General features: G+C 58.6%; 1 protein-coding gene across 1 annotated transcript; it reads right to left on the reverse strand.

Moving 5' to 3' along the window:
• Positions 1-714: 714 nt before the first annotated feature.
• LOC119092402 (protein MON2 homolog) lies at positions 715-23,787 on the reverse strand. The gene is given in 35 exon segments (XM_037215365.1): positions 715-884; positions 1,140-1,222; positions 1,568-1,787; positions 2,185-2,369; positions 2,775-2,959; positions 3,305-3,436; positions 3,719-3,859; positions 4,150-4,312; positions 4,643-4,782; positions 5,408-5,533; positions 6,443-6,577; positions 7,194-7,325; positions 7,662-7,783; positions 8,225-8,369; positions 8,767-8,929; positions 9,351-9,526; positions 9,805-10,017; positions 10,331-10,615; positions 11,062-11,189; positions 11,819-12,099; positions 12,568-12,698; positions 13,174-13,297; positions 14,232-14,385; positions 14,781-14,856; positions 15,404-15,580; positions 17,073-17,270; positions 17,585-17,710; positions 18,254-18,358; positions 18,751-18,888; positions 19,353-19,436; positions 19,438-19,476; positions 19,478-19,537; positions 20,118-20,249; positions 21,556-21,703; positions 23,767-23,787. Coding segments are annotated over 34 exon segments (4,974 nt in total). The 5' UTR covers positions 21,661-21,703; positions 23,767-23,787.

Here is a 23,787-nt window from a genome sequence, read left to right on the forward strand (position 1 = left end):
AGCGGCTGTGAGATGCACATACTGAAGCGAAACAGCAGACACCGGAGACGGTCACTCCCCGTGCGTGACGTCCGTCGAGCTGCACCGCGGCCGCTGGACGGCAAGACAGCTGATCGCGGGCGGTGGTTTCCAAAAGCCCCGAAAGCTCCCGTACAGAACAGAAAACCCTCGCCCAGTCGAGTATGCGAGACGGTGTCACAGGGCACGTGGTCTCCGCAGCACGACATGCTGAGGAGTTGGATCGGCAGGTAACCCCCGGCTCTCGCACAAGCATGTCCCAGCGCGCGGGAAAGGCGCGACACCTAGCCAGCCCTGGATGGAATGTCTTTATCGGTGCCGACCCTCGCTTCCTCCACACGGTCGTCCATCGCGCGAATTCAAAACCGCACTCAGGCCGAACCAAAGCTCCCAGCGGCCGACCCACCGCGCTGCTCCCAAAGCGTCCCAAGTCACACGCAGGACACGAAAACAAGTGGCTTCGTCGTGAACAACACTAACAAAACAGTATCACCAGCGCCGGGACCGCCGGGCCTGCGCACTGCCGCTCGCCGCACCAGGGAGCCACGGGCCTCGCAGGGGGACCGTCAGCCGCGGGGGCCGCCGGACTGGCAGCGCGACGACCCCTCCTCACAGCACGCCGCGCTCTGGATCCGGGGGCGCTCCGGCAGGCGACGCTCCGGGGCGCAGCTCCGGCGGCGGGCCGGGCCGGGCCGGCTACGAGCGGCCGTTGTGCGCGGCGGCGGCGGCGGGCGGCGGCCGCAGCAGGTCGGCGTACTGCAGCAGGGCGTCGTGCAGCGGCCGGCCCACCTGGTCCGAGGCCAGCAGCGTGCAGCTGACCAGCGGCGGGTACAGGCCCACCAGCTGCTGCCAGGTCATCTCGTCCACTGCCCGACGGCCGGCACGGGTCAGAACGGGCCGCGACCCGCGGTGGGGAACGACTGGGGCCGGCCGCATCTGTCTCATCACGGGTTAGCATAGCCCACCGCACAGACGCGATAAAATCTCTCGCCGCTGTGCTGTCAATGACGGGTAACAAATCCGCGTTCCATTCCACCGTACGAACCCGTGCATGCTGCGGTCATGACAGCGGTCACGGAGTCGTGTGCGTGTGCCGGGAGCGAGGAGTCCGTCTGGCTCACCTGTGTTCGGGTCCACCTTCTTCAGGGAGGAGATGAGTGAGGTGATGGCTCTCAGCACAAACGATATCTCGGCCATGCGGTGCCTGGGAAAGCAATCACTGCAGAGCGTCAGCGACAGCTATCGGCGCCCGGGGGGTAACACAGCCGGCACGATGCCGAATACCTGACCGCTACAAGGGAATACCTCTGAAAGCAACTGCCCTGACAGCGCCGTTGCAGCACCATGGCACGATGCAGCAACGATGGACGATGAATGATGGTGCGTGCTCAGCACGTGTTGTTGAGTACTGAACACGCAAACCACCGCGAACTAGTCTTTTCGGTCGCGCACAAACATCCTGAGAGTCAGCTCCTCCGAGGCTCGGACACTGACACTCGAACGGCAGCAGGAGCGGAATGTGACCCCGCCCTGACCCGGCACCCCTCACCTGGGCAGCGGGCACTTTCCAGCCAGCTTGCCGTCGTCCACGAAGCCGACGAGCACCTCGCGGAAGCGGTGCACGAGCGCCGCGACCGCTAGTTGTGAGGTGACGCCGCCGTCGGCCGAGGCGCGCGCCGCCGCCGCCGGGCCCGGCTGCAGCGAGAACTGCAGCAGCGTCTCGAAGCACGCGTTGGCCAGGTCCTCGCGCAGCCGCGCCGTGCCGTTCTCTGCTGAGAGGAAGGGGAGGGGGGTCAAAGAAGTGGACGCACAGAGCAAGACGTAAGCGATCACACGGGAGACGATCCCTGGACATGCTGGGAGCGCACACCGGACTGAAAGCGTGGCCAGACAGCCAACACGCGAGACAAAACGCACTGTTCTAGGGAAGCAATGCCCAAATGGCCACCATGGCTCTTTTGCATCCTGCAAAGAGATTTATCATAGCATACCTTGGAAAATTCATTAACTACTAACTCCACTTGACATTTTGCATCAGCATATCACAAACGCGCCAAAGACTGTTGCCAACTTTCGAACATCCGCACGTGTTTATTTATTTATACCGGTTTCCTTTTAGAGGCACCAGTCAGCACCGCCCGCCCCCGCGCCACGGCGGCCACTGACCGAGACTCTCGTGCTCCGCCGAGTGGAGCGAGCCCTTGTTGAGCAGCACCATGACCGACACAAGGAACTGGCCGGGCACGACGGCCGCGTGCGGCAGCACGTCCTCGCGGATGAGCCGCACCACCTCGCAGTCCAGCGCCTCGTCCGCCTGCTGCTCCTCCGGCGTCAGGCTGGACGGCGGCTCGCTGCCGGCACCGCAGGCGGGAGACGGGTCACCGGCCGCCGGGCTCGCCCGCGCCGGCCGCTGGGGCCGCTCGCAGAGGCGCCACCGACAGGTGTAATCGCGATACAGGCGGTTGACATGTGCACGAGCAATCGATGCGCACGCAAGCTGGTAGGTGACTTGCGGCGCTCCTCCCCTTCCCTCTTCCCCGAACACCGGTCGCTCTGCCACCGAGCCCAATGCCAGACGGAGGACAGTTACATATAGCCGGTACCACCAGTCCGTCATATGCTGGCTGTATTCCAGAAAGGTGAGCCGCCATATCTAGCAGACACAAACAGAGCCAGTCGCCACAACTCTAACGCCATCATAAACAAACAAACGAGCCCAGCGGCCCGGCCCACTGGAGGCAGCGGAGGTGGCTGACCTCTGTGAGAAGAGGAACGCCTCCAGACAGGCGGCCAGCCGAGGCCAGACGTTCTGGCTGTGCTGGCGGTACTGGCGCGCCGTCACCAGGCCCTCCTTCAGCACGTCCAGCAGGCAGCCGACGGCGAGCCGCCAGGTGGTCGGCGCCGGGCAGGCGTACTTCAGCGACAGCGGCAGCTCCAGCGTCTGCGGGCGCCCGCTCAGGCGTCGGTCTCGGCCGGCGCAGGGACAACTCCCCGGCGCGGCGCAGGGGGAGGGGGTGGCGTGAAGGTCGGCGGTTCAATCCTCCAACTCAGCATGTTTCGTGGACATCCGCGGAACAGCTGATGTGAACTACTGCCATAAACTGGCGAGCATTTGAACACGTCGGTAAACCGTCCAAAAGTATATAATTCACACCACAGTAACGAGAGGGCGCTACTCGATTTGCAGTCGTCCCTGTCTCAAAGGTCGTTTCCTAACCCCTCTGGAGGCGGCGATGACCCCGGCTGACCCCGCAGCGCCTGCCCCGCTCCCGCCCCCACGCCTCACCTGGATGATCTTCTCCAGCACGTGCGTCTCGATGACGTCGGTGCGGCGCGCCGTGGCGCGGTACAGGGCGGTGGCGCGGCGCATGGTGGCCTCGGCGAACGGCACGTAGTTCATCGCCACCCAGTCGGTCGTCTGTGGACGGCGGCGGTCGTCGGCGTCAGGCAACACCACAAGCCAGCTCAGGCGGCTCGGCCCGTCGGCGGCAGCCGTGGCGCGTGGTGGCCGGCGATCCCATCCAACAGCACGCGTGGTGTACGGCACAGCGCGAGACGTCGCCACACTGCCGAGCCGGACCCAGCAGACCGCAGCGGTCGCATGGGCCCACGCGGCTCCCACACGCGTGAAACGTAGAGAGAGGACCGCTACTGGAGCGGGGCCGCTGACTCGCGAGCGCCGGCGGGCCGGCGACGGTACCTTGCTCCTGACGAGGCCGGCCGGCCGCGTGGCCACGTCGCCGTAGGAGGGCGCCCGGCAGCCGTACCGGGAGAAGGTCAGCAGCTGGTCGAACAGCGCCGGTACCAGCTGGCCTACTGGCTCCGCGCCCGACAGCGCCCCCCTGCGACGCACACAGCGGCGGCAGATCGGTCAGCAAAACTATTGCTGAACTTGGCCAAGTAGATAATCGGCGCATTTATTCAATCAGATCACAAGAACGTAACTCCTGTTTAGTTGTACCAGAACATGTAACAAGAGCGACGAATTGTTATACAGTACAGCTGCAGGGCACAGCAGCTTCGAGTCCCAAATTTGCTATTCGCCTCGTGTTCCGATCAAATTCCGCCGGCCCCGCCCGGCCGTCCCCGTTCCTGCTCCATCGCCGCGGCCGCCGCCGGCGCCGTCCTCACCTGCTCCACAGTGTCGAGGCAGGCGAGCACGGCCTCCTGCAGCTTAGTGAGCACCACCTCGGTCAGCGACGGCAGGATGAAGGGCGACGCCTCGCCGTGCACCGGCACGGCCACTGCTCGCTCCAGGATGGCGCACAACGTGGCCAGGTCCTCTGAGTGGAACCTGCGGCCGCCGTCAGCCGGCGCCGTCAGCTGGCGCCGTCAGCCGGCGCGGGCTAATCGCCGGGCTCGCTCTTAGGTTAAGACACAGGTATCTCTGTTATGCAAACCCAACGGCACCGTCCGGCAGTTCGGACTGGCACGTGCATGAAGAATGGTTGGTAAGCACTTACGGAGACATGTCACATCACTGTGAGTGCGCATAGTGCAACACTATAGAAGACCGTAAAGATACCCAAATAATTCGTACACTGTTCAACTCACATCGTCTCGACGCCTTGAATTCGTCACGCTGCCCCGAACACCCCAAGGGAAACAAGGCAGAGTCGCTGACCTGGACTTGATATGCTGAAACATGCCGGGGAAGATCTGCACGAGCGCCGTCAGGAACGGCTGGGACGGCACGAACACGTCGGAGGCGGGGCCGCCGGGAGGGGGCGGCTCGGTCACGCCACTGCCAATGCTGTGCCACACCTGAGGTCACGGGCAGCCGGGTCAACAGCGGGCTGGCGGCAACGCAACTCTTGATGCGGATCATACCGCCACAAGGCGGCCAGAGGCGTCGCCTGAGGCCGCCCTGATACAAACTGGAACCAGGAACGACTGGCAGCAGTCCGTGACGTGTTCGGGTTGTCGAAAACACTTACTGGCGCATTGCTTCAGCTAGTGTTTTCGCCATGCTAATAGGTCTGCGAAAGCCAATCACATTGCAAGAGTTCCGAGCAGTTTCAAGCATTTTCCCAATCCATGAACAATTCGTTATTTGACTTACAAAAGCGCTTGCGTGTACAACTAACTGTTCAGAGCTGCACGAAATCACGGACGTCCACGATCGGGTTCTCTACGAATTTCAAACTAGCGTGTGGTGTTAACTTTCGAAGCAGTGACTACCATCGGCCTTTTTCACGTGCATCCTAGTGAAAGGACATGTTTAAATCTGTCAAAACCTATGAACGACAAACGAAAGAAAGCAGTGGCCATATTCTAGAAGCTGTGACTTACAGCCGCCGCCAACCAGCCCCTAATCCCCAGCAGCAAGAGATCAGCACCACACCTCGCTCCGTGCCGGCCGAGCCCGGCGAGCGGACGGCGCACGTACCCGCCAGGCGGCGCTCCAGTTGACCTGGGCCTCATCCTCCTGCAGGAGCGCCACGTCCGCGGCGTCCGCGCCCGCCTTGCTCGACGACATAATCTCCTGGAAGGACTTAAGCGCGGCCAGCGACACCTGGCGACACCACGAACACGATATGTCACAGTTCGCACGACAAAAGGGGAACACCAAGAAGACTATGAGGCGGTTGGTTGTTGGTGTAAATCATGTCGGGAATGTGGGAAATCTAATTACCATGATCATTAAAACCGTTCATTTTTGTCCTGCTTGCAACAACCAAGTTTAAAAAGCACAAGATCGCATCGAAGAAAACATGGTGGAATAATCTCCCTTGCAATGAGTTTCTGAGCGTCGCGCGACACAAAGTAAATAACAGCCTTGTATGTGATTCCACGGCGGCCTGTCCCGTGACGCCGAAGGAAAGTGCTGTTGGCTCTCCGATCAACATCGCACGTCTGTCACGAAGCTCTCGATTGGAGAGCTCCGTGAGGACACGTACACGAGCGTGACCGACCGGACCACTTCATCACCAAGTGGTGTTGAAGGGTTTATGTACGCGGAGTTATCTTTGCAGCGATCGCTTAACACGGTGACTGATCGTAAAAGCTGGGAGGGGAAACGGCTTAATCGAGTGTCCTATTCAGCCAGCCAGTGCCAATGAAAGGGATGGTCGATAAAAGCGACAGATGACAACACATGGGGTAATCCTCACACAATAGCCACACCATTCAAATCGCCGCACATCTCATATACATTCCGACAGCTTGTCATCGCCTAAACAACCCCCAAACAGATATAGCTTATTACATCAATGGCAGTTCTGTATCACTCATGCATTTCCTCTGAGTTTTATCAGCTCGAGACAGGAGGGTCACGTACAAGGAGCAGAGCTGACGAGCATTCGAGGACCAATAAAATGTGAAGTGTCGTTGGATGACTCAAGGGTTTACTACCTCCGTCGGGAGGAAGTGCCGGGGGCGGAGGGTCGACTGTCGGTGTGATGTTCTTCCTTGTTGCCCTCACCTCGTTGTTCTCGTTGAGCGCCGCGTTCTGTATGAACTCGAGCAGCAGGGCCCAGGCGCGCTGGTAGTCGGCCAGCGCCGACAGGATGGAGCGCTTCGAGTGGAACACGCGCGCCACGCCCGACAGCGTCAGCACCTGGGGCGGCGCACCGGACGGCGGCGTCAGCTGGCGCACCGAGTAACGGTGGCCGGCTCCAGCGGACAGCGCCGGCGAGCCGCGCCCAGAGCCGCAGTCGGCAGACAGCAGCGGCAGCCGGGTCAGCAACGGCAGCAGCAACGGCGACGGCAACGGCGACCGATCCGCTCAGCCGTAGCATCGTCACCATCACCACCCACTCGCTCCGACCTGGACCGAAGCCGCGGCCGCGCCCCGCCCCGCCGCCCCATCCGCTCCGACCTGGGACTGAAGCCGCGGCCGCGCCCCGCCCCGCCGCCCCACCCACTTCGACCTGGGACCGAAGCCGCGGCCGCGCCCCGCCCCGCCCGCCCCACCCGTCACCGACCTGGGACCGCAGCCGCGGCCGCGCCCCGCCCCGCCGCCCCGCTCCGCCGCTCCACCCGCCCCGACCTGGGAACGAAGTCGCGGCCGCGCCCCGCCCCGCCCGCCCCACCCGTTCCGACCTGGGACCGCAGCCGCGGCCGTGCCCCGTCCCGCCGTCCCACTCGCTCCGACCTGGGACCAAAGCCGTGGCCGTGCCCTGCCCCGCCGCTCCAGCCGACCGCCCGCGGACGGAAAGAGCGTAGCGCCGTACCTGTGTCTCGGCCCATTGCTTGTGTGCCGTGTTGCGCGAGTGGTGGATCAGGATGTTGCCGCCCGTGTCGTCCTTCTCGGTGCTAGCCGAGCCGGAGAGGGTCCGCACCTTGTCCAGCAGCGGGAACAGCACCTGCGGCAGCGCGCGGCACGGTCACCGAGCGTCGCGGACACGCTCCGATGCTGACCCACTGGTCACAAAGCGTCGCGACAAACAACACACGGCCGGCCTGTTCGACTTAAGTCAACATCAAGACATCGGCCTGTTCATCACGACGCTGACAAGCCATCGATACGCTGTTGGGACGCTATGTCAAGTGCGGTGCAAAGTTCCCCGCCCCGTGCGCCCTTAACTTAGGCCATCACGAAGCCCAAAAACGTTCCCGTGGCGATTGGTCGGCGCGCGTGGCTGCGTCCCCGTTCCCAGCAGGCGTCGGCCCGGCAGCGGCCCTCAGTGCCGCGTGCGTACCTGCCAGAGCACCGCCTGCCAGGTGCTGTGCTGCAGCAGCGAGCCGTGGGCCGCGATGGTCGAGAACAGCGTCTGCCCGGCCGACTTCCGCACGGCCGGCCGGCTGTCCACACACAGGTCGCCTGTCGGCGACGTTAGCGTTGTCACGGAGAGGTCACGATACATAGGTCATCTGCCCCTGACCTCGGCGTTAGCCACAGAGAGGTCACGATACGCAGGTCACCGGTCAGTCGTGCTCTAGAGTCAGGGTTGGAGCAGAGAACTCATGACACACCGGTCTCCTGCCTGTCGTAGACGGGGGAAAACGGGGTCAGTCACAAAAGTCAACAGGTCACCTGCCGGTTATTGCACAGGGTCCCGCTGACACAGGAGAACCGAAAAAATCATCGGCACAAAGGCCCATACTAGTGAGACTACAGACTACAAGAACATGACACGAATCACGATTCCCAACACCAACCATTGAGTACATTTTGCACGTGACGGTAGCCAGCCGCACAATTTGAGCGCGGCCCCTGCCCAGACTCGCGCGGCGCGTCCCGGCGCCGGCCGGCGCTGCTCACCGAGCCGGGCGAACAGGCACATCCAGAGGCGGTCGAACGGCGGCATGTTCTGCACGCCCGGGAACTCGGGGAACACGCCCGACTCGGCCGTCAGGCAGCTGCGCAGCTTGTCCTGGCTTTGGAAGAAGTAGTCGGAGATGTTCCACTGCGGCCGGCACACACGGCGCTGGTTAGGCTCCGCTCACGGCGCTCGGGCTCTGACGAGACCGAGCCGCAAGCGCGTGGCTATGCGGGTCACCGGTGCTGCTGTGCGCCAAATGCAGGGGGATTCAGGAAGTTCACATGACTACGTTAAGTCTTCGGAAACTGACTTTTGCTGTCGATGTCAAAGGATTTCCCGAAACAAACGATTGGCGCCGCCTCGCATAAGCCAGGCGATGGCATACGTACAAAATACAGGCCTCTGATCGACGCCAAAATCATCAATCTATCGCAGACAAGTTGCCAGCAAGTATTCCCGTTCGCTAAAGAGACGCTACTGGGCCGGCGGCGGGCCGACGGCCGGCTGGCGGCCGGCTGGGCGGGGCTGTCCGTCCTCTCACCATGAGTCCGATGGCGGTGAGCGATATATTCAGCTCCTGGGTCTGTGAGCCGAACTTGGCCACGGTGTCGACGCAGGGAGGCAGGCAGCTCCAGGGCATCACTGGCAGGAAGTCCGTCACCACTAGCTGCAGACACTGGAACGCCAGACGGACCAGCTGCTCCCTGCGGGACATGTGACCGATGGCTTGTACTTTCTCCGGCAAACCTAAGCAACTTCAGCGCAAGTTCGATACGCGCATATGAAATTATGTATGGACTCTTACGCTCAAGCACTTCATTCCGTAATTTGGAAGCGAGGGGGACAATGCTTCTTTGGTGAAGACTGAACAAGATGGAACATGGAACAGTGGTGACGCCATATTCCAACCAGCTGCCGGCAACAACACACAGCAGCGAACGCTGTGCCGCTTTGTGTGACAATGATTCAGTGGACCAGAAACGAAGCCATCCCAGCGGGCAAGCCGAACACGAACTGTTGAGGCCCGCTCCCCATCTCCTCCGAGCGTGCACCGGCGGGGGCCTGCTGGCCAGGGCCGGTCCGACGGCGCGCGCCCGGCGCCGGCCGGCCGCCGTTGCCACTGACGTGTGTCGGTCGCTGACGGCACCGATGATGGTGAGCACGAGCGGCCAGCCGTGCGAGAGCCGCTCGCCGCAGCTCTGCAGCACCTGCAGCGTGCACTCCAGCTGCCGCTGCCGGATGTCCGGCTGCGGCACGGTCGACATCTCCTGCAGTGGCGTCAGCAGCAGCGTCTGCAGCCTCTGCCGGCGCGCGCAGACGGGCACGCGTCTCAGTGATCCGGCCGGCGGGCTCTGGTAGCCGCAGACTCAGACAACTATGCGCACCGTTGCTTACCCGACCTAATACGACAGCCGAAGGACATCAGGACACATCGCTTAAGTCGCGTCAGTGTTATTGCCACCAGACGACGAACAGCGACGCACAATCCACGTAGACGCCCAGCCCCAGCGAGCAGTTTAAGCCTCGGTCCACACAGCGCCCTCCCGCTGGCCCGGCGGCGCCCACTGGGCCCGCTCACCTGGTTGTCCTTGAGCGGGGTGGGGTAGGTGTGCTGCAGCGCCGACCTGGTGAGCGTGGTGACGGCCTCGGCGCCCCACTCGCGCATGCGCAGGTGCGGGTGCTGGCAGGCGTCGAGCAGGTGGGAGGTGAGCGGTCGCCAGAACACCTCCACCCGGTCCAGGTTCACCAGACCCGTCTCCAGCAGTTTGGCCACGGCGAACAGCGACGGCTCCTGGCGGCGGCGGCGGTAGCGGTGGGTGAGAAATGGCACACGGGTTGCGGGAACGACGGCCATCGCTCGAAGCAAACCACATGCAAGCGGTTCAGACCACAACGAAGCGTTAAGACAATAATAAAAAACTAAAGCGCAAACTAAAAAACGTGAAGTTCACGAATCCCACCTGAGAATTACTCGGCAGACCAAACAAAACAAAAAGAGTGGTACTGTACAACTAGACATGCTACCACTACCCGTCAGGGACAAGATCAGGGGCCAACTCGGCCTGCCGACGCCCGCGAAGCGCCCGGCCGGCGCTGCCACCCACCCGGTTGGAGAAGGCCAGCTCCATAGACTCATGGTTGAGCTGGTTGAGCGCGTCGATCAGGTGATGCAGCGCCACCTCGTCCAGGTAGCGGCTCGACTCGAACAGGCGCGACAGCATGGCGGACAGCACGGGCAGGTCGGCGAGCACGGCTGTCGTCAGCACGGCCGTGTCGGTGCCGGCCGCGCCGGCCGCGCCGCCGCCGCCGGCGCCGCTGCCGGCGGCCGGCCGGCACGCCTTCAGCGAGCCGCCCGTGGACGGCTTCAGGCCCAGGATCCAGACCAGGTGCTGCCGGAGGAGGGGCCGGCCGGCCGGCGGGTGAGGTGGGGCGGTCGCCGCCAGACGGCGTGACACGCTGCCGGCTTCGGTCACGTGTGGCGTCCGACTCACGTGACGCGACGTGACTCTTGTCAACATTTATTACGCACACGCTTCAAATGGTTGGGCAAGTCGCAGCATGGAGGAACGAAACTCAGAATACATCATGCAAACAGCTCACGACTATCTATGAGAAATCCAGATGAAACTAAATTAGTGTTGTATGGTTTCACCGGATCCGACCAGCCGATTCGAACGAACAGATAACTTTCTCTCCGGAGTCTAGTTGGTTTACCAGACAATTGAAGCCAGCAGTTTGCGCTTTGCAGTCAATGTGAAAACTTTCGCTGCACACAATTCCTTCAGGCTTCCCCGGCTGGCCCGCGAGGACGGGCGACGGGCGCGCGCCATCTCACCTGCAGCGTGGTGAGCACCAGGTGCCAGGCCGAGCCCAGGATGGCGCCGTGGCAGTGCGCCAGAGCCAGGATGGCGCGCATACACTGCAGGTTCTTGGCCGTCAGCATGACCGGGCCCTGGTGCGCCGCTGTAGGCCGGACACACCGGTTAGGTTACATTAGGTTAGGTTAGGTTAGGTTAGGTTAGGTTAGGTTAGGTTAGGTTAGGTTAGGTTAGGTCAGGTCAGGTCAGGTCAGGTCAGGTCAGGTCAGGTCAGGTCAGGTCAGGTCAGGTCACAGTCAGATAACGGCGGAGCGGGGTCCCACACGCCGTGCAGGCCTGCGACACATGCCTGCTATGCGAACATGAAGTACAACAAACCATTACCAGACACCCAGGCCGCACAAACGAAACGACACGTGATTGTGCATGTGTGTCTGCGGCGAATGTATCAACAGCTTCTATTCCGATAACAAGCACAGCGGTGTTAGGAAATGGCGGTTCAGCACGCCACGCCGACATCAGTGCTGGGTCGTCAGCATCCACTCACTAACAAAGCCACGCGGGCGCACCCAACGACCGCGAGTCTCAGCTCGTTCCCAACCATTGCTGTTGTTGCTGGGGACGATTGAGAGATTCCATGCCGGGAGATTCCATAGCGCTCCAGAGAGACTGATCCCCTTTCCGCACACTCCAGGGGGTGCTGCATCGAAGCCTTAGCCGCCTGGTGGAACCTAGTCGCCCGGCCGCGGCGCCTCGCCCGGCGCTCCGTCTCACCAGCGGGTAGCGAGGCGGTGGGCAGCGCCGTGCCCACGGCCACCACCTGCTGCCGCGCCAGGCCGTCGGCGGCGGCCGGCGGCGCGGCGGCCGCCGGCGCCTGGCCGTGCGTCGGCGAGCGCTGCGGGTTCAGCACGGTCAGCGTGTAGTGCGGCGGCAGCGAGGCCTTGCAGGCGGCCGTGATGAAGGCGTCGCGAGGCGTGGTCAGCTCCAGCCGGCCGGCCAGCTGCGCCAGCGTCTGCATCGCCTTCAGGATCGCTTCAGTCGCCGACTCGTCCGTGCTGTGGGCCGGGCGGCGGCGGTGGCGGTGGCGGCGAGGAGGCGGGGGGGGGGGGGGGGGGGGGGGGAGAGGGGGCGGTGCTCCGTCGTCCGGCGGGCGCGGCGAACGCCACGTCCATGCAGTCGGGCTCGCCCGGTGGCACGGCTGGCACGGGTACTACACGGGTGCCGGCCACATGGTTCAGTCCAATAATGCACCTTACGAACCGATTACGCTCTCAACCAGATAAGAATCCTCCCGAAGGACCGTCGTCAAGCTTGTTCGTTAATGACAACTATAGTAAAGCTGACAGGTACGTCACGGTCTTACACATTGCAACCTACTTCGAAACCACTGATCACTGATCTTCCAGCTCCCCCGCCCCCTCACCTCACCGCGTAGCGCCCATCAGCACGAGCTGCCAGCACCGGTGACCGAGCTGGTCTCCGGCCGGACGCGGTCGGACCGGCCGGTAGCCCCGCCGCCTCACCTGGCCTCCAGCAGGACGGTGAGCGCCGCCAGCAGGCCGCACCAGCTGGAGTTGACCAGCTGGCAGCTCAGCTCGCGGCCCGTGTCCGCCGCCGCGGCCGGGGCGGCGCCAGCGTCGGCCGCCGCCGCTGCCTCCGCCGTCGCCGCGTCCGACGCAGTGGCGGCCGGCTCCGACTCCGCCGGGGCCGGCTCACTGCTGCGGCGGGGAGCCAAGCGTTATCGCTCGAGGGCGCCGCCGGCGCTGGCCAGCCGCACAGCAAGCGCGGCCGCCGGCGCAGCGATCGGACAGACGTCACATATAGCTGGGATACGGGTGGCGCGCATGCCAACGGAGCGGCGAGAGCGATACCAGAAGATATTACAGCGGAGATAAAACCCAGGGCCGTTCCTGTTGATCATCTTCCAGGTAGTATAGTCGCTACCTCACACGGGTTATAAGGCGACCCACCATAAACGAGGACACAACGTGCTGCGCTTTGAAGACCGCCAACACTGTGGTCACAAACGTCCTCCTTCCTCCCACTGCAGCACCAGTTCCGAGTATGCGATCCCCATCCGGACCGGGCACTGACCTGGTCTGCGGGGCGGCAGCCGGCGCCGGCTCGGCCGGCAGGGCGCGCTCCGTGATGAGCGAGAGCGAGCGGACGATCTCGATGAGGCAGGTGTAGGCCACCGAGGCGCCGTAGCCCTCGGCCACGACAGGCGGCTCGATCTTGTCCAGCATCTCCAGGCTGGCGGCGGCCGGCGGGTCAGCGCACCTTCCACAGCACACTCAGCACACAGCTGGGTCGATGTTTGACGCAGCGTGGCGTTGCGCACAACACAAGACGAAGGCTTTCGTGGTTTGACCACTCGTGGCCGCAGCTGTACAAGGATGCAATGATTTGACCGAGAAAGAAACGGACAATCCTCACTCCGTCAAGAGGTCATGTGTACTGGAGTGCAGACCATGGAGCCGCCGCTTCGAGCATGTTTTGTTAGGACTGGCACAAGGTATTGCTAACCGGAGTGGTCAGTGATTTTGAACATTACGTTAACTACATAAAGTCACCGAATGCAGTCTGAAAAACTCAAACACTCAAAACAGCCTGACCCACGGGAGGTCAGAAATCGATGAGGAAGCGGTTAACGCCGCCATTTTAACAGCGGGTTTCGAAAACAGGCCAATCGGGCCGAAACCGTGACAGTCGTAGCATAAAAAACCATACGGGCGTTTAGTCCAATTGGAGTGAATAACATGCACCCGATATAAGGGCGTTTTACCAGCCGTTTGGTCACTCAATGCGGACATAAAAAAGCGCAAGTTAAGCGACATCGCCACAACCGCACCTAAAAAGCAGCCAACTGTCCAGTAATGCTATTGCTGAGTCAGGGCATCAATTCCACATCCGCGAACCTTTTTGGTCGGCCGCCCGGCCACGTGCGGTTTAAAGCTTCTGCGGCTCGTGTGTCGAATCGCGGCCATTTTAGCGCTGATCGTGGAACGCCCAACAGCTCTCCATCCGCACAACTGTTCACCAGAAGCACACTTGTGCCGGCGCCGTGACGGCTTATAGTGGGCGCGGAGATTTATACGGCTCTGTACGGGGCTGATGGGACCGGCAGCGCGTGATCGGCTCAAGTCCCGCCCGGGGCGGCGGCCGCGCAGGTTCGCGGTACACTCACTAGGTGGCCTTGGTGGCGCCGGGCGGGAACGAGACGGCCAGCGGGATCCAGACGCCGCGGTAGTAGAAGGCCGGCTGGGGCGTGACGCCCGGCCCCACCGGCAGGCCGGCCAGCAGCGACGGCGGGTGGCCCTGCGTCACGGCCGAGCCCGCTGCTGGCCGCGCACACACAGTACATGCCCGTCAGCGAGGCCACCGCTGGCGCTTACAGGCATCGACGGCGTCGAAAGCTGGCGTCGCTAGCTATTTGAACGGCATCAATGCGAAAGCTTAACGATGTAGAAGTAACAAGCGTACAGCTTCATGCATACTCCCGAGCCTCGTGTGAAATAACACAGCGGAACTACCCTCACTAACACTTAATGCAATGCGAGACATCACGCTGCAACGTCTGGAATCGCGGCCACGCCCCCCCCCCCCCCCCCCCCACGACAGCAGGCGGCCCTTACCACTCCGCCACACCGCCCTAGAGGCCCATCCAACTGCACCCCTGCCTCCAGAGCCCGCCGAAACTCCCAGCACTCACCGGGCGTGAGTGAGTGGCACTCACCGGCCGAGGAAAAAGCGCCCGACGAGTCGCGCACGAACAAGCTCTGCACGTACGCGCCCAGGCTGTTGACGATATCCTGTCGAGGACGAGCGCACAGGGCGTCGGCGAGGGCGGTCGGGGCGGTGGGGTGTGAGGACGGGGGGGGGGGGGGGGGCTGACGCTGGTAACGCCGAGCAACACGCCACGGGGGCAAGTTGCCGTCGCGCCATCAGTTATAATCAGCACACACTTGACACTTAGCTGTCATCGGTGGACACACGCTCCACGCGCGCTCCGAGGAACATCAACTCGGTGGGAACGTGCCCAGTGGGTAATCCATGTTTAATGTTTGGCCGCGCACAATCAGTAACTACGGCGCTAAAATTTAGTGCGTGATAAAATTTAGCATTCAGCAGTAAATCATTTATGACGTGCTCGTAGCCCCAATACCGTCTGCGTACCAAAGCTTTGCCGCCCCGATTGGCCCAGCCATAGAAAGCCGGGAGTTAAACCCTGCCGTCTCACAGGCCACGCCACAGCAGCCGGGAGCAGCCGGGGTCGGTACAAATCGCTGATCGGCCATCCCACAGAGCCCCGAGCGAGGCGGCGGCAGCGGCGGCACCGGCGGCGGCGGTGCCACCCACCTGCACGATCTTGGTGGAGTGCGGCTTCATATCGTAGCTGGAGCAGAAGCTGGTGAGGATGTCCTCCTGCACGGACAGCTTGTGGATGACCTCGAGCGCCACGGCCCGCTGCCAGACGGGCTTGTCCGGCTCCAGCAGGCGCACCACCAGTGACAGGAAGATCTCGCACTCGGTCACCTGGCCGCACGGCGCACGTCACGCCACCGAGCGAGCGCTCCATTCCCGGGCAGGACTGTACGGAGTGACCGCACGGCGCGAGTCACGCCACCGAGCGAGCGCCCCACTCCCGGGCACGACTGCACGGAGTAACCGCACGGCGCGAGTCACGCCACCGAGCGCTCCACTCCCGTACATGACTGCGCGGGCATGCCGTCTGCGCTGTATCACCGGAGCAGGACCTTAACTGCACACAGGGCTGAAGAGAAAGGTGCTTGCGATATATACTAAGTAACTGTATCCCAGTAAATCCCAACAGCATAAACCTCACCATTTTCTGCAAATATCCCACAAGATCAAACCTAATCATGAAGAACAACTTGTCAATAAATACTGTATTGCAGAAAACGGTCAACGTTGTCTGCGAGTTTAAATCCCCATCGGTGACTGGGTGCGTCGACCGGACCCGATCATCAGTCATGCTACGACCACACTATCAAGATGAATAACAATGTAGCTCCACGGCGGCGTGCCAAAGCGCATGTGACACCAGCTCATGACAGGACTATATGCATATCGATCCGCATTGGCGGAAAATACCATCATACTGGCTAAATGTGTGCAAAAAGTGAACTGAAAGTGGACTGCGATCACGCAATCAACCGGCCGATGGACATACGGGCACACTACGGTTGTAAGATGAGCAGACTCTGGCACCTAGAAATAGGCCGTAAAATAGGGGGGGGGGGGGCGACAGAACCAGGTAAAGACAATCCCTCTATTTGTCATTATACAACGTGCCCACTACTACTTCGCATGAAAGCAGCTTTTTCATAACACCAAATGACGTATTTTGTGGAAGAGAAATTCAGAAATGTAAGTTCGAGCCGACGCGCCCACGAATGTTTTGTGCATTGTTATGTATAGCTGCAAGTGGTGTATGCTGCCTGCCGATGTTGGCAGGACCAATGAAACGTCACGAACTAACGTAGTCACGCTTTTGAACATTTTTCACGATGAAGGGAAACGGTTCATTACGAAAATCGGACCAATATCTGCAAAAAATACACACGGCTAAGCCGAAAGTTTATGAAGTCACACGAACAAGTTCCACAGCTTTTTTGTAGCCTTCAACATTGAGCTGTGTACGGGATGTTAGGAGTTTGGATAATTTACTTTTTTGACATATTTTAGTCGTAGCTTGTGCACAGACTAGGAGCACTCTATTGATTCACATGTCTTATTTCCGAGTGTAATATTCTCCTAAACCTTTCTGAACCCTTGTCGTCACTTTTGAGGATGGGCACACCTCCAAATATGAAATACAGTCAATATAATCGTTATTTAGTCAATACCATATATAATATATATATATATATATATATATATATATATATATATATATTATCGCATTTGTAACCGGATCACGTGACAGGCACCGGCGTCCCAGTTCCAATCCTACGGCCTTCCTCGCCGACTGAGCCCGGCCACCCGGCCGGCGACCGCCACTCACCAGCAGCGGGTAGAACTTCTGCACGAGCACCGACACCACGCGCAGCAGCCGCATGCTGATCGGGAAGTAGGGCTTGTCCTGCGGGCTGGGCGGCGCCGCGTGCGCCGGCGCCGCGCCCCGGTGCTTCAGGTTCGGCGAGAACAGCCTGATCACCATGGCGCACACGCGCTCCTTCAGCAGGAAGTTGAACTCGGGGTGCTGGCGGGGTGGAGCACCAGTGTCATCCAGTGTGGCACCGCTGACCGCCGGCCGGCGCGGTCTGGTGCAGGCTGGTGTAGAGGCTGTCTGCTAACGTGGCGCGCGCAGCGAACGTCAAAGGCAGCCTGTGCTGCGAAGCAGGCGGTTGAGACGTGGCGGTACTACTGCAACGGCGCGCACGCAAGAACCCTTTTCAAATGCGCTCCACAATTCTCGGCTCCCATGACCGCGCCAAGCCGTGCTGACCGGTCTCTTGCGGGTCAATGCACACTGATGGAGGAGGGGAGAGCCGGGAGGTGTTGTGTAAAGCTCACCTTGTAGAAGACACCGGGGAACGAAGTGAGGATGGACTCGATGAGCTCTAGACCGAACGTGCGCGTCATCTCGGTTAAGCCGGCCAGCCAGAAGGGCTGCTCGCCGTTCACCAGCTGTACCAGGTCCTGTCGGCCAGCCGACGAGGTCAGCGGAGCTCAGCACCGGTCACAGAGGTGACCAGAGGTTGGCGCCGGTCACCAGTGTGAGGCAAGCTCACCGGAGATCAAACGGGTCCGCACAGTTCACAGGTGTCCGCAAGCATCAGAGGTCACTTGTGATTATCAGATCACACCACAGCAGAGAGGGGCTGTCAGCAAAGGTCCGCAGGGGGAGACAGAAGCTTTGCAGACGTAATGGGGCGAGGGGACTAGTCCACATGGCCGATTAAAATATGTGTTGCTGCGTCTCACGGCGGTATGCCCTTAGCAGTCGTCGCCCGCATCGTCCGTCGTCCGAGATATGGCCGATTAAGTGCATTCAAAAGTAGATGCACCTGGTTAAACGAAGAGGAGGCTCTGCATGAGTTTTTTCGCCAAATTTGATCATCAATTGCGCTACAACACACAGCGAACCGGCACACCACTCGACACCAAACCATGTCAGCCTTCGCTGACTACAGCCGGCCAGCGGCGGCTGCAGCGATACACGACCGAGCCGGTGCCCCGTACCTGGAACAGCAGATAGGCGTCCGCCGCCGCCGGCCGCAGCGTCTTCGGCGCCGAGCCGCTGGCGATCTTCAGGTGCTCCATGTCCGCCGGCTGGCTCGGTGACGACTGCAGCCGGCACGCAGTCGTGAGACGCAGCAACACACAGCGGCGAGGGCACCGAGCGGACCAAATGCTGCACCGCACGTGACAGAACGGGTGCACCACAGTCGCAAGGTGCACCAGGAATGTGGGAGAGCACTGCGCGAGCGTCACTGACAGTCCGCGTGAGGAAGAGGACCGAGAAGCGGACAAGCACGTCCAAATATATGTGAAGGCAACACCATCGGATGCAATCACAACACGCTAGTGCACCGACATCTCGATGCAAGCAGTACAGGCCTCTCTCGGCCTCTGACCGGGTGTGCGGTCCCTGCCCCCGGAGGGGCGACAGGGGGAGAGGACACCGATCACAAGCCATGTCCGCTGACCGGCTGGCGGCGGCGGGGGGAGGAGCTCACCTGGTCGGACGGGCTACGACCGTCCTCCGTCAGCACGCGCTCGAACACGAGCGCCACCAGCTGGCGCACCGTGGCGCCGGCCGTGTTCATGATGGTCGAATCCTTGCAGAAGCACAGCCGGAAGCACAGCGCCAGAGCCTGACGGGGCGCCGGGCCGTGACGTCACGGTGCGGGGGCAGGGTGTCAGCGAGCTGGCGTCCCGCCGCCTCACGACAAACAACAGTAACGCGACGCTTCCTGGACGTTTGGTTCAATCGACGTGGTTAAACGCATCCTGTGTGGGGATTTAACACAATGAAATAACATCAGAGTGGTGTAGAGCTCCATTTGCCAGATTATAACACCGATGATTATTGACGCTTGCTCTGTTGGCTGCAAATGCGCTGGCTCTTCCCAGCAGGAAGTGGAGTACAGTCAACCCAACCCAAGCGCAGTGCACCTCCCTGACCCAAGCGCCAATCACGATTACGAGCTCCTCACGCCAGCTGAGCGGCTGCGGCTGTCCGGAGGCCGTCTACTCGGCCACCCAGGCCGCCTGCCGTCGGGAGCGGGCGGCGACCGGTGGCGAGCCGCTGCGGTCAGGCCCGGCCGCTGGCGCCCACCTTGGCCAGCGTGTCGCCTTGGGCGACGGCACTGGTGGTCAGCAGCAGCGTCACTGTCTGCAGCAGCTTGACCTCCTCGATGTTGGGCCTTCATCAGGCTCCAGACAGTCTCAGTGATGTACCCCGGCGCCCTTTGCGTCCACCGCCTGCTGCAGCACCAGCCGCTGGATCGTGCCCAGACATTGCTGAGGGCACAGAAACGCGTCAGACAGCGGCTGAGGCTGTACCAAGGTCCTGTAGCGGCATGCTAATGACATTGGCCGATTCATCCAAGCCAACATTGGAATATTGAAGGCACACAAATAGAGGAAATCACATTGCCATCATTGCAAGGGTGTCAAAGAACCATTCAATGTTCATGAGTTATGAATGTCGGATGAATTACATCTCAGATTACACTTATTCACTACACGCCACTGGCTTCTTTTGAAAGTCAGCATGAGAATGCCTGTAGAGCATGAGTATTTGAATAATATTGACATCAGCAAACACAATGACAGAACTGGCTCTCTCATCTCGTTTACCAAACACACGAGATATAAGGTTATTAGTTGAAAAGCGACCTTCCTTAGCAGTTTGGTGATGCATACTTAAGGGATCTCGGATTGGCATATCAGCAATTACTCCGACTAGAATAAACACGACTGGAAACAATTTAGTTTATGTCATCAAAGGACAAACATGTCCCGAAGCCACAAATGGTGGCATACACAACTCCTTCTCAACACGCACATTACAAAGCATGAAGCTACATCTGGCACTTGCCTTGACAATCTTTGGCTCCTTGGTTTCGCATCCCTGCACCAGCGGGTAGAGAATGTGGGCGCTGATGTGGGGGAGGGTCACGTCTGGGTTGGCCAGTCCGCCGCGCACCTTCACGATGGCCTCCTCGCAGGCCTGTCCGAATAACACAGAACACCATGGAACTGTAACGATGGTCTCCTCGCAGGCCTGTCCCAATAACACAGAATACCATGGAACTGTAACGATGGCCTCCTCGCAGGTCTGTCCCAATAACACAGAACACCATGAAACCATAACGATGGCCTCCTCGCAGGCCTGTCCGAATAACACAGAACACATGGAACCGTAACGATGGCCTCCTCTCAGGCCTGTCCGAATAACACAGAACACCATGGAACCGTAACGATGGTCTCCTCGCAGACCTGTCCGAATAACACAGAACACCATGGAACCGTAACGATGGTCTCCTCGCAGGCCCTGTCCGAATAACGCAGAACACCATGGAACCGTAACGATGGCCTCCCTCGCGGGCATGTCCGAATAACACAGAATACCATGGAACCTTAATGAGGACCTCTTTGCAGGCCTGTCCGAATAACACAGAACACCATGGAACCGTAATGATGGCCTCCTTGCGGGACTGTTCGCAGACAACGGCAACACCTTGGAATGGTCACAATGGCCTCATAGCAGGCCTGTCCGCAGACAATGGCAACACCTTCGAGCGGTCCCAATGGCCTCATAGCGGGCCTGTCCGCAGAAAACGGCAACACCTTGGAACGGTCACAATGGCCTCATAGCAGGCCTGTCCACGGACAACGGCGGCACCTTGGAATGGTCATAATGGCCTCATAGTGGGCCTGTCCGCAGACAACGGCGGCACCATGGAACGGTCACGATGGCCTCATGACGCGCCTGGGTGCTGGAGATAGCGCCACGGACTTTTATGCTGGCCGAGCGCATACATGCCCACAGTTAAAACATCAGACATCTTCACAATGGCATCATCATAAACTGCCTGCTGATGACAGCACCGAAGACCTTCACAATGGCATGTTACGTGTATTGGCGCACAACAGCAAGAGTGGCAGCGATAACAATATAAAAGGTAAGATAGCATACACTGCTGTGTTAACACTTACAATTGAAGCCCAAGGGCAGATAACTGTTAATGTTAAACAGATCAAAGGCTTTCACCCACTGCTAAGTTTGATTAGCCGTGTAGCACATACCGCAGATGGAGTCTATGATGAGAGAGCATATAGGTGGACATAACGGTCAGACCGCAGTGAAAAAGTGGAACTGCAGTAGACAATGGTATACCATGGATTCAGGATTCATTTTAGTTCTTGGAAAGCCCACTGGATGGTGATGTATGGTGTCTTTGTGAATATTGTGACTTGATGGGCTGCATGCATTATTATGGTGCCTGTGGGTGCTGTGCATACACATGGCTTACATCTTTTAGCTGTGGAAATTTCTTCTTTGCTTCTTGAGATAGATTTCTGAGATCAATTTGCACATTTTCAAGAAATTTCTTCTGATTTTCACTTCTTGATGTCATTGTGGTACAGAGGTTGTCTTCTTTACATGAGCATCATCATGATCTGCCAAACATGGGTAACAGTTAAACATGAGGCATCAGCATGATCAAGCCCACCATGCACTGTGAAATTATGAAGCAAAATATGCTGAAAGGTACCCAAAAACCTCAGGTCCCTTTACCATGTGACTTAACTGTATTGAGCTTTGCAAGCCTGTCAGTCTGTGGGATCTGATCCTCTCAATGTTGCTGTTGCATTGTATTAGCTCAGTCTAATTGATGCATTCAAAATAATTATATATCTCTCCTGATTCTGCTGACTGTTAAGAGTTACAGCACTTTTTTCAAGATTTGAATGATCTCACCTAAGAATTTTGACTGTTGCTGAAGCTGTGCATTTTAAGACTGATTTCAAGCTTATTTAAGTAGCTATCCCAAACAACATGTAATGGAAACCTGAATAACTGACTTGCATTTTTATTTACAAGCTTATGCTACCTTGGTATGCCTGTCATAAGCATGATGCTCAACAGTTTCCTGGGCAACAACAGATCCCCCTAGATGAAAGATATTACACTTTTGAAGACAACAGCCCGCATCTCAACTGTATTTGCTCTTCAGAGTCAAGCAAAGTTGGAGTTTATATAAACAGTAGCTGGAGATTATGTATGTCAATAGCATATGGTAGCTACACATTTTTGGTTGTTTTGGGGCCCACAGACATTCTTATTGCACTGGAGTATACAAAGACAGAACATAGGCAATACTTTGGACTATAGCTGATGCTTAAAAGGGGAGGAAAGGGTCTGGGCATGCAGAAATCACACTTAGTTGTGGTGGCGATCATGTTCAAGCTTAAAAGAGGAAAGAAGCTTTAGGCTATTATAAGCAGATACACTTGGCTTTTCCTATGACAGGCAGCATACACAACTCCTAAAAGCTCAAAGATAGCCAAAGCTGTGTATCATAATTCACGGATGGTCCCTGCCTTTTGTCATCAGGGCACAGTTTTGGTGATACACAAGTACAGAATTATTCAACAAAACACAACCAGTGGTTGATACAACCTGAAATCTGGGTCATATTGTTTGGGGTGAGACCCAAATAAAACGAGAACAACTATTTATTTGGTTGGATGTCACATTTTGCAATATAACAAAATGGGCTGCCATTTTGTGCTGGCTTCACAGCACAGAGCCACATAATGTGTAGATGTTTTACCATAAAATGCTCTTTTCCTATCCACATCACCCATTATCAGGTGACCAGGAGTGTCCACTCCTGTCTGCCATGGCATGCAGCATCTACTTAATATCTCTATTAGTAGCTGTAACATAAGGCTGCTGCACTCAGCTTCTATCTACCCATCCTGGTCATATTGCTTTATGTGACCTCATTAACCTATGAAACACATAGCTTGTTTGTCATGGGTGGCAGAGATACAGGGATTGTCAGTCAGGGTGGCATCATTATTTTGTGGAAACCAGTTTCAATGAAATGCACTAGCTGCCTGTCCATACAAACCCACATCATGCAAGAAACCCAGGAAACCCAAGAGATCCTAGTTTCTCTTTTTTCCTCACTCACAGTTCAAAGTGATATCCCTCAAATCATATCAAACACATGCTCACATCATCCTCAAATTTCTGACACCTGTTGTGACCTCTTGCAACAGCTGAGCAGTGTCAACTGTGAATGCCCTTTATGTGAGGTTATTGCTTGATATAATGGAGAAAACTTTATCACATGGTGTTAATAGTGTGATGAGCATATTCTCCCACTGTATAAACATGGTCAGCCCATTGTTTGAAATTCACTATAAAAAATACTAACCATGACAGGCATGTCTGCACATTTCATTAACTTTGGCCTGCACAGTATGTGTAAAAGTGGCCCTACTGGACCATTGCAAAAAACTTGCAAGAAAGGGAACACTCCATCGCCATGTATAAGACCGTATGTGTCAAAGCAGGCAGGGCACGCCGGGGTTACTAGAGCAGGGCTGATGCCGCACGCCAGAACGATGCCATACATCATGTGTATGTAGCTACCAATAATGGAGAACCGCAAACAATAAATTGTTGAGTACCGTAAACAAAGCCAACTTGTACAGCGAAAAATACCCACCAACGCGTACTAAATCGTCAG

Source organism: Pollicipes pollicipes, unplaced genomic scaffold (genome assembly GCF_011947565.3).
Source record: "Pollicipes pollicipes isolate AB1234 unplaced genomic scaffold, Ppol_2.1 Scaffold_3447;HRSCAF=4054_pilon_pilon_pilon, whole genome shotgun sequence".
Classification (NCBI taxonomy): Eukaryota; Metazoa; Arthropoda; class Thecostraca; order Pollicipedomorpha; family Pollicipedidae; genus Pollicipes; species Pollicipes pollicipes.